At 42.6% G+C, this 12,594-nt stretch overlaps 1 protein-coding gene across 2 annotated transcripts in view; it reads left to right on the top strand.

Moving 5' to 3' along the window:
• zdhhc8b (zinc finger DHHC-type palmitoyltransferase 8b) overlaps positions 1-12,594 on the top strand; it is a 236,779-nt gene that overhangs the window by 177,915 nt on the left and 46,270 nt on the right. Inside the window, exons 2-4 of one of the 2 annotated variants that reach the window (XM_068054651.1) lie at positions 1,468-1,774; positions 2,255-2,412; positions 12,267-12,439. In XM_068054651.1, coding sequence (XP_067910752.1) covers positions 2,335-2,412; positions 12,267-12,439 — 251 coding nt within the window. In that variant the 5' untranslated portion in view covers positions 1,468-1,774; positions 2,255-2,334. The remainder of the gene's footprint in view (positions 1-1,467; positions 1,775-2,254; positions 2,413-12,266; positions 12,440-12,594) is intronic. The other variant, XM_068054650.1, reaches the window with a different exon arrangement.

Below are 12,594 nucleotides of genomic sequence, written 5' to 3'. Positions count from 1 at the left end.
AAGGTGACCTATAAATTGTGATTTGAATCAGACTGATGAGAGACTTGGAGTAACATCATTCTAGTCCTTATTTTGTAATCTGTGGAATCAAATATTTGGCAAGAATGTTCTAGAAGTTAGAACAATTGCAGTAACAATAGCAAGGATGGCATTAACGGGGGAGGGAATTAGAAGAGAAAGAGAGATTTGGAAATTGCATCTTGGCAGCTGGCCAAGGAAATTCTGCTGATCATATGATCTCTGATTCACTTTGGGTTATTGAGTATTGAATAATTTGGCTGTACTGCAGATAATAGTTTTCCAATGATCTCAGCATGCTGTGCAAAATATTTAGATTGATTCCTGAGTTACTAAAATAATTTCCACCTTTGCAAGTTCTGTATCAGCCAGGTGTCTTTCACTGGTCACATCAATCTTAAACTATTCATGAGTTGGATTTTTCATTATGTATGATGGATTGGAATTATGTGTACTTCATGGACAGTTTTGATAGAGTAAATAAGGGGAAACTGTTCCAACTAGCAGGTGGGTTGGTAATTAGAGAACACAAAGTTAAGGTAATTGGCAAAAGCACCAGAGGGGATGCAAGGCAAAAAAAATTACGCAGTGAGATGTTATGATCTGGAATGCACCTCCTGAAAGGGTATTGAAAGCAGACTCAATAGTAACTTTCTATAGGGAATTGGATAAATATTTGAAAGGGAGAAAATTACAGCGCTACAGAGAAAAAGCAAGAGAGTGGGATTAATTAGATAGCTCTTTTTATAAAAAAAAAACTAAAAAAAACTGGCACAGGCATGAGTGTTAGCTCTGGCTCATTGGATAGCACACTCGCCTCTGAATCAAAAGATTGTGGCTCCAAGTCCTACTCCAGGACTTGGGCACAAAATCTGGGCTGATTCTCCAGTGCAATACTAAGGGAGTGCTGCACTGTCAGAGATGCTGTCTCTCAGATGAGATATTAAACTGCCCCCTCAGGTGGACAAAAATGACCCCATGGCATTATTTCGAAGAAGGGCCAGGGGAGTTATCCCCAGTGTCCTATCCATCAATCAACATCAGAAAAACGGATTATCTGGATATTATGTTGTTGTTTGTGCACAAATTGGCTGCTGTATTTCCTATATTACACAGTAACAACACTTTAAAAATACTTCATTGGTTGTGAAGTGCTTTGGGATGTCTGGTGGTCATGAAAGGTGCTATATAAATGCAAGTCTGCCTTTTCACAATAGGTCAAATGGCTGCCTCATGTCTGTATGTTTCTATGATTGTATGCTATACATATTTCATGGAAAAATGCAAATACTCTATATAAAGTGTGTTAATGTGGTTAAGTCAGAGGGTTGCTGATGCATTTTGTTTCTTAACATAGTTAAATAATTCACCATTTAAAAAAAATTCTTGCATCTTTCCTATTTGTGTATCAGAGTTTGGACTGTCATCCTTTTGTCCATTTCACTTTAGGTTAACTTGCTGGCATTCAATGTGACACTGCTTGAAATCGACACACAAGGTTCTCCCTTCGACTATCCATTTTAATAAAGCTGCTCAGTCTGACTAATGCACACGCCAGATGTGGTTTCAGTGAACATGGGAGGAGCTAAGACGAAGACTGAGTTGAAGAATTATTTAGAACCAGAATCACATGGAAGACTAAGACTAGTTTGGAGCTTTGACCAGGCTTAAGTAGGGAATGTTCATCTCTCAGCAACTAAGGTTTTGTTGAAAAGGTTGAGCTGCAGCAGAAAGAAATATGGTCAGACTGCCCGAGGTGAGCTTGAGACAGGCGTTCAAGGTAGAAAACGGATAGAGAAATTACAACTCTTTAAATCCAATAAGGTCAGAGAAAAACTGAAATTCCTCAGTTAAAAAAAATGGAAAGAGAGTTTAGACAACCAAGTAACAACAATTAAAGTGAACTGTTTGAGTCGGTGGAAGTTTTAAGCTAACCACGCACGTGATCATTTTAACAATGAGGATTTTTCACACCATCCCTTTATTCACCTAAAATGGTGAATTCACCATGTTATAGTTTATCATGTTCAGATGTCTCACCAGTGCAAAGGACTCATGAATTTATTTTGTTGAACTGAAGTTCACGCTACAGTTATGCCATTACTTATATTTTTGACACAGTTGAGTTATCATCCCAGGACACAAAACCCCGTAGTCTGAAATCTGTACAATGGACAGAAGCTATTTCAAATTCTAACCTGGTTTCTGTTTTATAAAAGTAATTGATTTCTTTCAGCTAATGAGGATGAGGATAAGGATGATGACTTTCGAGCTCCACTCTACAAGAACGTGGAAATCAAAGGAATCCAAGTACGGATGAAATGGTGTGCGACATGTCATTTTTATAGGCCACCGCGGTGCTCTCATTGCAGTGTGTGTGACAACTGTGTTGAGGTAAGAGATGCTGTCGTTAGAGTTGCTTGTTAACTTATTGCTGACATTGTCATGAAGTTACTTCCATTATTATTTTTTGAGGACTGGTGTTTAAAAGACTGAAAATTGGTTCATTTGGAAGACTGAGGAGATGCCTGGATTTGTTTTTTAAAGGTTGCTGGAAGGACACTTCAGATTTTTATTTTAAAAAAACACTTAGTGGAAGAGATGATGAAGGGCTAAATAAACATGAGCCTTGCTGGCTATTGGAGTTGCATACAGAGAAGTCACATGTCTAGGTTTATGGTTGTCAGGAGTTTTTGGCTTTCTTTTTTGGGGCTGGACTGTTTGGTCATTTGGAGTTGCAGCTTGCAGAGAGAGTGGAGCAACCAACCCATCCTGTTCCACCTCTTTGAGAAACCCGGAGAATCCAATGTGAGAGCTGGAGAAACTGATGCAGCATTTCTCCTGGGAAGTTTCAGGAAGACTTTCTCTCAACATCTCCTGAACGAACTGCTTCTGAAAAGATCCCAGTGACAACCACATGTGTCTAGTGACACCGTCTACATGGACCAGGATGCCAGACCGAAAGTCATTTGTAACATTCCATATCTTATCCTATTTCTTCAAGAATTGACAATAAATTGGCCAAAGTATTTTTTTTTTAAGTTGATCTCTGCAGAGGCAGTTTGTTCATTTTTCTTTAATCTGAGTCTGTGTCTGTGTGTGTGTGTGTGTGTGAGAGAGAGAGAGGTTATTTTAGAAGGGTAGATATTGATACTTTCATATTTCAAACTGTGTTAATAAGTTTTGCATCTTTCACGAAAAAGTCTTGTTTTATAATAAATCAACAATTTTGTTACTTATTAAAGAAACCTGGTTGGTGGATTTTTATTCTGAAACTAATATAAAGTATATAATTGGCCGTATTGGTAACTGGGCAAAACATTTAATTATGTTTTGTGACCAGTGTAGTGGAACTAGAGAAAGACAGTGTATTCCTCTGACCTTGGTTGTAACAACATGATAATACACTGGCGTTTTTATTTTATTCATTTGCCTCACCCATTTTTTTCCCCTCCTCCTGAAGATGTTGATTCTCTGTGTATGGTTCTGTGAATGCTTACTTTGCCTAAATAACCATTCCTCATGTGTGAATCTTGCTAGTGTAATTTTTACGACCTAATTGTATATTTTCACTGTTAGAACATAGAACATTACAGCGCAGTACAGGCCCTTCGGCCCTCGATGTTGCGCCGACCTGTGAAACCATCTGACCTACACTATTCCATTTTCATCCATATGTCTATCCAATGACCACTTAAATGCCCTTAAAGTTGGCGAGTCTACTACTGTTGCAGGCAGGGCGTTCCACGCCCCTACTACTCTCTGAGTAAAGAAACTACCTCTGACATCTGTCCTATATCTATCACCCCTCAACTTAAAGCTATGTCCCCTCATGTTTGCCATCATCATCCGAGGAAAAAGACTCTCACTATCCACCCTATCTAACCCTCTGATTATCTTATATGTCTCTATTAAGTCACCTCTCCTCCTCCTTCTCTCCAACGAAAACAACCTCAAGTCCCTCAGCCTTTCCTCGTAAGACCTTCCCTCCATACCAGGCAACATCCTAGTAAATCTCCTCTGCACCCTTTCCAAAGCTTCCACATCCTTCCTATAATGCGGTGACCAGAACTGCACGCAATACTCCAGGTGCGGCCGCACCAGAGTTTTGTACAGCTGCAGCATGACCTCGTGGCTCCGAAACTCGATCCCCCTACTAATAAAAGCTAACACACCATATGCCTTCTTAACAGCCCTATTAACCTGGGTGGCAACTTTCAGGGATTTATGTACCTGGACACCAAGATCTCTCTGCTCATCTACACTACCAAGAATCTTCCCATTAGCCCAGTACTCTGCATTCCTGTTACTCCTTCCAAAGTGAATCACCTCACACTTTTCCGCATTAAACTCCATTTGCCATCTCTCAGCCCAGCTCTGCAGCCTATCTATGTCCCTCTGTACCCTACAACATCCTTCGGCACTTTCCACAACTCCACCGACCTTCGTGTCATCCGCAAATTTACTAACCCACCCTTCTACACCCTCATCCAGGTCATTTATAAAAATGACAAACAGCAGTGGCCCCAAAACAGATCCTTGCGGTACACCACTAGTAACTAAACTCCAGGGTGAACATTTGCCATCAACCACCACCCTCTGTCTTCTTTCAGCTAGCCAATTTCTGATCCAAAGCACTAAATCACCTTCAATCCCATACTTCCGTATTTTCTGCAATAGCCTACCGTGGGGAACCTTATCAAACGCCTTACTGAAATCCATATACACCACATCCACGGCTTTACCCTCATCCACCTGTTTGGTCACCTTCTGAAAAAACTCAATAAGGTTTGTGAGGCACGACCTACCCTTCACAAAACCGTGCTGACTATCGCTAATGAACTTATTCTTTTCAAGATGATTATAAATCCTATCTCTTATAATCTTTTCCAACCTTTTACCCACAACCGAAGTAAGGCTCACAGGTCTATAATTACCTGTCTCTACTCCCCTTCTTGAACAAGGGGACAACATTTGCTATCCTCCAGTCTTCCGGCACTATTCCTGTCGACAATGACGACATAAAGATCAAGGACAAAGGCTCTGCAATCTCCTCCCTGGCTTCCCAGAGAATCCTAGGATAAATCCCATCTGGCCCAGGGGACTTATCTATTTTCACACTTTCCAAAATTGCTAACACCTCCTCCTTGTGAACCTCAATCCCATCTAGCCTAGTAGTTTGTAGCTCAGTATTCTCCTCGAAAACATTTTCTTTCTCTACTGTAAATACTGACGAAAAATATTCATTTAACGCTTCCCCATCTCCTCTGATGTTGGATACTATATGCCTCAAGTCATACTTTCTGAGTGCAGTTTTGATGGTGACTGGTTGGCATGTTCATTATTCATAAGGTTCACTTGTGGTCTCTAAGTTATTTTATCATTACCATTGTCTTTACTCGAGGTCCACGCATGCACTTCCAGTAGGGGTCTCTGAGTCGTGATCAGAAACTGCAACAATGGATTGTTCTCCTTCCCCATCCCCCAAACTTCCCTTGTCACTAAGGTCAGTTATCCTGTCCCTAACACCACCCTGGTTTGTATTAGCTCACTGTGCATAGAATGGGATTGAACCTTGGGCCTTCCTGGTCTACACAGCTCACAACTCACTGAGCTTCAACTACTGATGGCTTTTATTGTATTAAAGGACATCTTCTTATGTATATATTGTCATGGTCCTGTAGTTTTTTTTTGGAATATGCGGTTTGCCTTTAAGGCTTGCAAGGGATCAGTATTGCTTTAAGAGCCGGCAAGCCTGAGGAATTACAGGAAGGTGCATTTTCGTTGCCTTAGAAACAGCCATTTGGCGACTGCGAATCCAAGGCTGCATTCTCGTTACCATAGATACAGCCACTGGGAGTGAGCCTGATGCGATACATTTGTTACAGTTCAGTTTTGAACGGGCTTATGAGTTGAAGACGGTTTGTTCTAACAGACACAGAGGACACAGCTGTGATGAGCACACCTGGAAAAGAGCTCTCTACCATTTAAACTGAAAGAATAGGATTTTAGTCTGTTTAATTATTATCTCAAAATTCTAAAAAGTCAAGCCAAGACAGAGATCTCTGGTCATTTAAACTGAAGGATGGGAAGTCAGAATGTGACAATCTTTTATCCCTCAAAAACTCTAAAGTCAGATTGATTCTGTTGAAAGTGTTTGCAAATCATTAATTGTTGAAATTCGCTGGAGAAGGAAAGCAACATCCTGTGAGGGCTTCGAGCAACATTGGCTTGTAAATTTGCAAGGACTGTAATTTTTTTATTTTAATTGTTGTTTATATCTTCATTGTGTTTAAGAATTTAGTTCTTCTAATTAAAGAGTTAATTTATTGATTTAAAGACACCTGGTTAGGTTAGCCTCATTCGGGGGTTAATTGATGGTACAATTTGGCTGGGTCTTTCTTTAATTTGGAAAGTTTTTAAATGATATGTTAGCTGATCTGTAGAACAGCAGGATTGAATTAACAGTGCGTTGGTCCCAGCACAATCAGAATCGTATATTTTGATTGGGGGCTTTGACGAGCGGTCGGTCGTAACACTATTGTATAGTGGGATGCAAACAGAATAGTTAAACCAAAGCTTGCAAAGTTAATGTCACATTGTGAACAAACCTCTTAAACTGAAATTGGTTGAAAGGGGAAAATCAGAATGGCATTTGCAGTGGAAAGCATCTTGCTGTACAACTACTAACTCAGCTGATCTTGGTATCTTTGTTTTGCTTACATGCCACTTCAAGGAGTTCTCATTGGCGCTGTTTAATGTCATAACTAAAAATATTGTTGAACAGTACATTTGTGAACATACATGCATCATAGTCAACATCAATTAAATGGACACTATAAGAAAATCGAATAGCTGGTACCGCTTATTTGTGTTGAGGGAGCGCTTGGGTTGCATTTCCTGCCATTGATTCCCAATACACTGAAAAAGGTGATGGACAGAAGATAAATGAAGGAAATATCTGTGCCTGTATCCTCTAAGGAAGTGTAGTGGTTGTTCTTAATGCAAAAGACATCATGTTAAATTTTGACTGCTATTATGGATAGGTAGGAAATGATCAGGATGGTTTCCCTTTTCAGCTCTCAGGGTAAGCAGTGGCGTAGTGATATTATCACTGGACTAGTAACCTGGAGACCCAGGGTATTTCTTGGGGTCATGGGTTCGAATCCCACCACAGCAGAAGGTGGAATTTGAATTTAATTAATAAATCTGGAATTAAAAGCTAGTCTAATGATGGCTATGAAACCATTGTCAATTGTTGTAAAAACCCATCTGGTTCACTAATGTCCTTTAGGGAAGCAAACCTGTTGTCCTTACCTGGTCTGGCCTACATGTGACTCCAGACCCACAGCAATGTGGTTAACTCTTACATGCCCTCTGAAATGGCCTAGCAAACCACTCAGTTGTACCTAACCACTACGAAGCCAATAAAAAGGAGTGAAACCGGACGGACCACCCGGCATCGATCGAGGCACCGGAAACAACAACGGCAGACCCTGCAAAGTCCTCCTTACTAAAATCTGGGGGCTTGACCCAAAGTTTGGAGAGCTGTCCCAAAGACTAGTCAAGCAACAATCTGACATAGGCATACTCACGGAATCATACCTTACAGACAATGTCCCAGACACTGCCATCACCGGCAGGACAGACCCACCAGAGGTGGCGGGACAGTGGTATACAGTAGGGAGGGAGTTTCCCTGGGAGTCCTCAACATCGACTCCGGACCCCATGAAGTCTCATGGCATCAGGTCAAACATGGGCAAGGTAACCTCCTACTGATTACCACCTACCGCCCTCCCTCAGCTGATGACTCCGTACTCCTCCATGTTGAACACCACTTGCAGGAAGCACTGAGGGTGCAAGGGCACAAAATGTACTCTGGGTGGGGGACTTCAATGTCCTTCACCAAGAATGGCTCGGTAGCACCACTACTGACCGAGCTGGCCGAGTCCTAAAGGACATAGCTGATAGACTGGGTCTGCGGCAGGTGGTGGGGGAACCAACACGAGGGAAAAACATACTTGACCTCGTCCTCCCCAATCTGCTGCTGCAGATGCATCTGTCCATGACTGTATTGGTAGGAGTGACCACCGCACAGCCCTTGTGGAGACAAAGTCCCGCCTTCACGTTGAGGATACCGTCCGTCGTGTTGTGTGGCACTATCACCGTGCTAAATGGGATAGATTTCGAACAGATCTAGCAGTGCAAAACTGGGCATCCATGAGGCGCTGTGGGCCATCAGCAGCAGCAGAATTGTACTCTACCACAATCTGTAACCTCATGGTCTGGCATATCCCCATCAAGCCAGGAGACCAACCCTGGTTCAATGAAAAGTGCAGGAGGGCATGCCAGGAGCAGCACCAGGCATACCTCAAAATGAGGTGTCAACCTGGTGAAGCTACAACACAGGACTATCTGTGTGCCAAACTGTGTAAGCAGCATGTGATAGACAGAACTAAGCGATCCCATAACCAACGGATCAGATCTAAGCTCTGCAGTCCTGCCACATCCAGCCGTGAATGGTGGTGGACAATTAAACAACTAACTGGAGGAGGTGGCTCCACAAATATCCCCATCCTCAATGATGGGGAAGCCCAGCACACCAGTGCGAAAGATAAGGCTGAAGCATTTGCAACAATCTTCAGCCAGAAGTGCCGAGTTGATGATCCATCTCGGCCTCCTCCTGAAGTCCCCAGCATCACAGATGCCAGACATCAGCCAATTCGATTCACTCCACGTGATATCAAGAAACGACTGAAGGCACTGGATACTGCAAAAGCTATGGGCCCTGACAATATTCCAGCAATAGTACTGAAGACCTGTGCTCCAGAACTTGCCGCGTCCCTAGCCAAGCTGTTCCAGTTCAGCTACAACACTGGCATCTACCCTGCAATGTGGAAAATTGCCCAGGTATGTCCTGTAAACAAAACGCAGGAAAAGTCCAACCCAGCCAATTACCGCCCCATCAGCCTACTCTCAATCATCAGTAAAATGATGGAAGGTGTCATCAACAGTGCCATCAAGCGGCACTTGCTTAGCAATCACCTGTTCAGTGACGTTCAGTTTGGGTTCCGCCAGGGCCACTCAGCTCCTGACTCATTACAGCCTTGGTTCAAACATGGACAAAAGAGCTGAACTCAAGAGGTGAGGTGAGAGTGACTGCCCTTGACATCAAGGCAGCATTTGACCGAGTATGGCATCAAGGAGCCATAGCAAAACTGAGGTCAATGGGAATCGGGGAAAACCCTCCGCTGGCTGGAGTCATACTTAGCGCAAAGGAAGATGGTTGTTGTTGTTGGAGGTCAATCATCTGAGCTCCAGGACATCACTGCAGGAGTTCCTCAGGGTAGTGTCCTGGGCCCAACCATCTTCAGCTGCTTCATCAATCACCTTCCTTCAATCATAAGGTCAGAAGTGGGGATGTTCGCTGATTGCACAATGTTCAGCACCATTCGTGACTCCTCAGATACTGAAGCAGTCCGTGTAGAGATGCAGCAAGACCTGGACAATATCCAGGCTTTGGCTGATAAGTGGCAAGTAACATTCGCCACACAAGTGCCAGGCAATGACCATCTCCAACAAGAGAGAATCTAACCATCTCCCCTTGACATTCAACGGCATTACCATCGCTGAATCCCCCACTATCAACATCCTAGGGGCTACCATTGACTAGAAAATGAACTGGAGTAGCCATATAAATACTGTTGCTACAAGAGCAGGTCAGAGGTTAGGAATCCTGAGGCGAGTAACTCACCTCCTGACTCCCCAAAGCCTGTCCACCATCTACAAGGCACAAGTCAGGAGTGTGATGGAATACTCTCCACTTGCCTGGATGGGTGCAGCTCCAAGAACACTCGAAGCTTGACACCATCCAGGACAAAGCAGCCCGCTTGATTGGCACCCCATCTACAAACATTCATTCCCTCCTCCACCGATGCACAGTGGCAGCGGTGTGTACCATCTACAAGATGCACTGCAGCAATGCACCAAGGCTCCTTAGACAGCACCTTCCAAACCCGCGACCTCTACTAACTAGAAGGACAAGAGCAGCAAATACATGGGAACACCACCACCTGCAAGTTCCCCTCCAAGTCATACACCATCCTGACTTGGAACTATATTGCCGTTCCTTCGCTGTTGCTGGGTCAAAATCCTGGAACTCCCTTCCTAACAGCACTGTGGGTATACCTACCCCAAATGGACTGCAGCGGTTTAAGAAGGCAGCTCACCACCACCTTCTCAAGGGCAATTAGGGATGGGCAATAAATGCTGGCCTGGCCAGCGTCGCCGACATCCCATGAATTAATTTTTAAAAACTGACCGCGGACAGTATTTTTATTAGAATCCTGTTTTAACCCTTTAGCGTTTTAATGGTCAATAAACGGACAAATGACTTGGTTTTCTTGTAGGTTTTAAGAAAGATAAATGTTTATTCACAAAATACGAAAATTTGCAACTTCACTCTCTGTTACGACCAAGGTGGGAGGAGTGCACTGTCTCTTCTACTTCCACTTCCCAACAGGTCACAACATATATTGAAGTGTATACCCAGTTACCAATATGGTCAATCATATACTCTACTCTTTATCCCCGAATAAAATAGACCAACCAAGTTTCTTCAATAAACGACAAAACTATCAGTTTATTATAAAACAACACTTATCCAGTAACAAAGCAAAGCATCAACACACAGAATGTAATATGAAAATTCCCTTTTTACCTTAGCCACACACACACAGACATGCACCGATTAACTGAAAAATAGAGATTTTCTCTGCAGAGCTCTTCTACAAAAAAAAAAACCCAAAATACTTTGGCCAAATACTTGTTAATTCCTCAAGAAGGATGAAATATGTTGTGTTCCAAATTTGCATACAGTCTGGTGCCCAAGTACACATAGACAGGTCACACAGATCTTTTCTGGAGTAGTTCTTTTCAAGAGGCATCAAGGATTAATCTGGCAGGCCTTCCAGGAGCATCTCTGGAGAAATGCTCATTCAGTTTCTCTATTTCTTACGCTTGATTCCCAGGGCTTCTTAAAGAGATGGAAAAGGATGAGTTGTGGTGGCTGCTCTCTGGTAGGCTTATCGCCAACTGCTTTCAACACAGTCCACACCCCAACTGAACCAAAACAATATCTCAAGTGAAACCAAACAGCAAGTCAGAACCTCCTGACCCTCATTAATCATGACACATCACTTCTCTGAAAACATGTGATTTCCAGTAAAAGTTGTTTTCAAACAGGACCTCAAGTGCCCTTCCAGTGACCTCTTTTTTAAAAAAAAAACAATGTCCAATATCTACGGAATTACTTCAGTTCCCAATGAATCCATCTGCACATTTTAAATGAGTCCTCAGAAATTAAAAGATAGCATACATTTAGGTCTGGTGATTTTAAAAAGAGTTCATTGTGAAACCTTGTTTTCCCGGGAGGAAAATTTAAATGGTGCAGTCCTGTTCTTTTCTCCTGGTTCACCGGAGTCAAGCTTTGGAGAGTTTCAGGTGGACGGATGCTTGGCTGAAGACTTCTTTGGTTACATCTCAGTTACAGTCTGTTGATGAAGATCCTGTTTCAGTCTCTCAGATGGGGAGCTTTCAAAGGTCACCTTTTCGTGTCTGCCTCTTGGTAGTTTTTAAGATAGTATTCGGCAGGGTCTCCTTGGCTGGAACAGATCTCTCTCAGCCTCCTGGCTAGCTTGCTTGCTGTCTTCTGCTCTGCTCTGGCTACCTGCACAGAAAAGTCTCTCTTTTTAAAAATAAAAAACCTTATTAGGCTTGGTTCCTGTTAGGTGACCAAAGTTGTTCTTGCCTGGTGTTTTCATACAATGTCTCTGAATGTGTGGCCATTGTTAAACAATGGTGTTTGAATGTCGTGTGTTTGGTCACACTTATTATCCAGAGTTGGGGTCTGGAGGTGCTTTGTCTGCAAAGGTCATTGTTAGTCCAACTGGTTGAAGAGGTAGCCACTAACATGGAATGCGGCCATTAGCATTTCTAATGCTTTCTTCAAGACTGGCCTAGACATCATGATGGTTTCAGTTTCCAGCAGTCACTGTGTATATTCGCAGTACAGGAGAGGTCACCTGACCTCTTCATTTTGTCTGGTAGCAAAACGGTGTCCATTTTTTTGGGAAGTTAATTTATCTGTTCATTTTTTTTATAGTTCATAATTGTTCTTTGCATGAGCATGACGCTGCTCTATAGTACAAAAAAATAATATTTATTTCATGATTTTATTTTGTTTTCAGGACTTTGATCATCACTGTCCGTGGGTGAACAACTGCATAGGGCGAAGAAACTACCGCTACTTCTTCCTTTTCCTCCTCTCCCTTAGTACACACATGATTGGTGTGTTTACCTTTGGACTGATTTATGTTTTAAACCATATTGAAGAACTTGCTGCCCCACACACTGCCATCACGTATCCTTTGCTGTATTAGTGCACTATCAGACAAAATGTGACACCAAACAAAAAGGAGATATTAAGACAGGTGACCAAAAGCTTGGGCAAAGAGAGAGGTTTTAAGGAGCGTCTTAAAGAATTAAGCCTTAAATGTCTAAAGCATTTAGTGCCTC

The sequence above is a fragment of the Heterodontus francisci genome, chromosome 23 (genome assembly GCF_036365525.1).
Source record: "Heterodontus francisci isolate sHetFra1 chromosome 23, sHetFra1.hap1, whole genome shotgun sequence".
NCBI classification, from domain to species: Eukaryota; Metazoa; Chordata; class Chondrichthyes; order Heterodontiformes; family Heterodontidae; genus Heterodontus; species Heterodontus francisci.
This window is presented reverse-complemented; position numbering and strand designations above follow the sequence as displayed.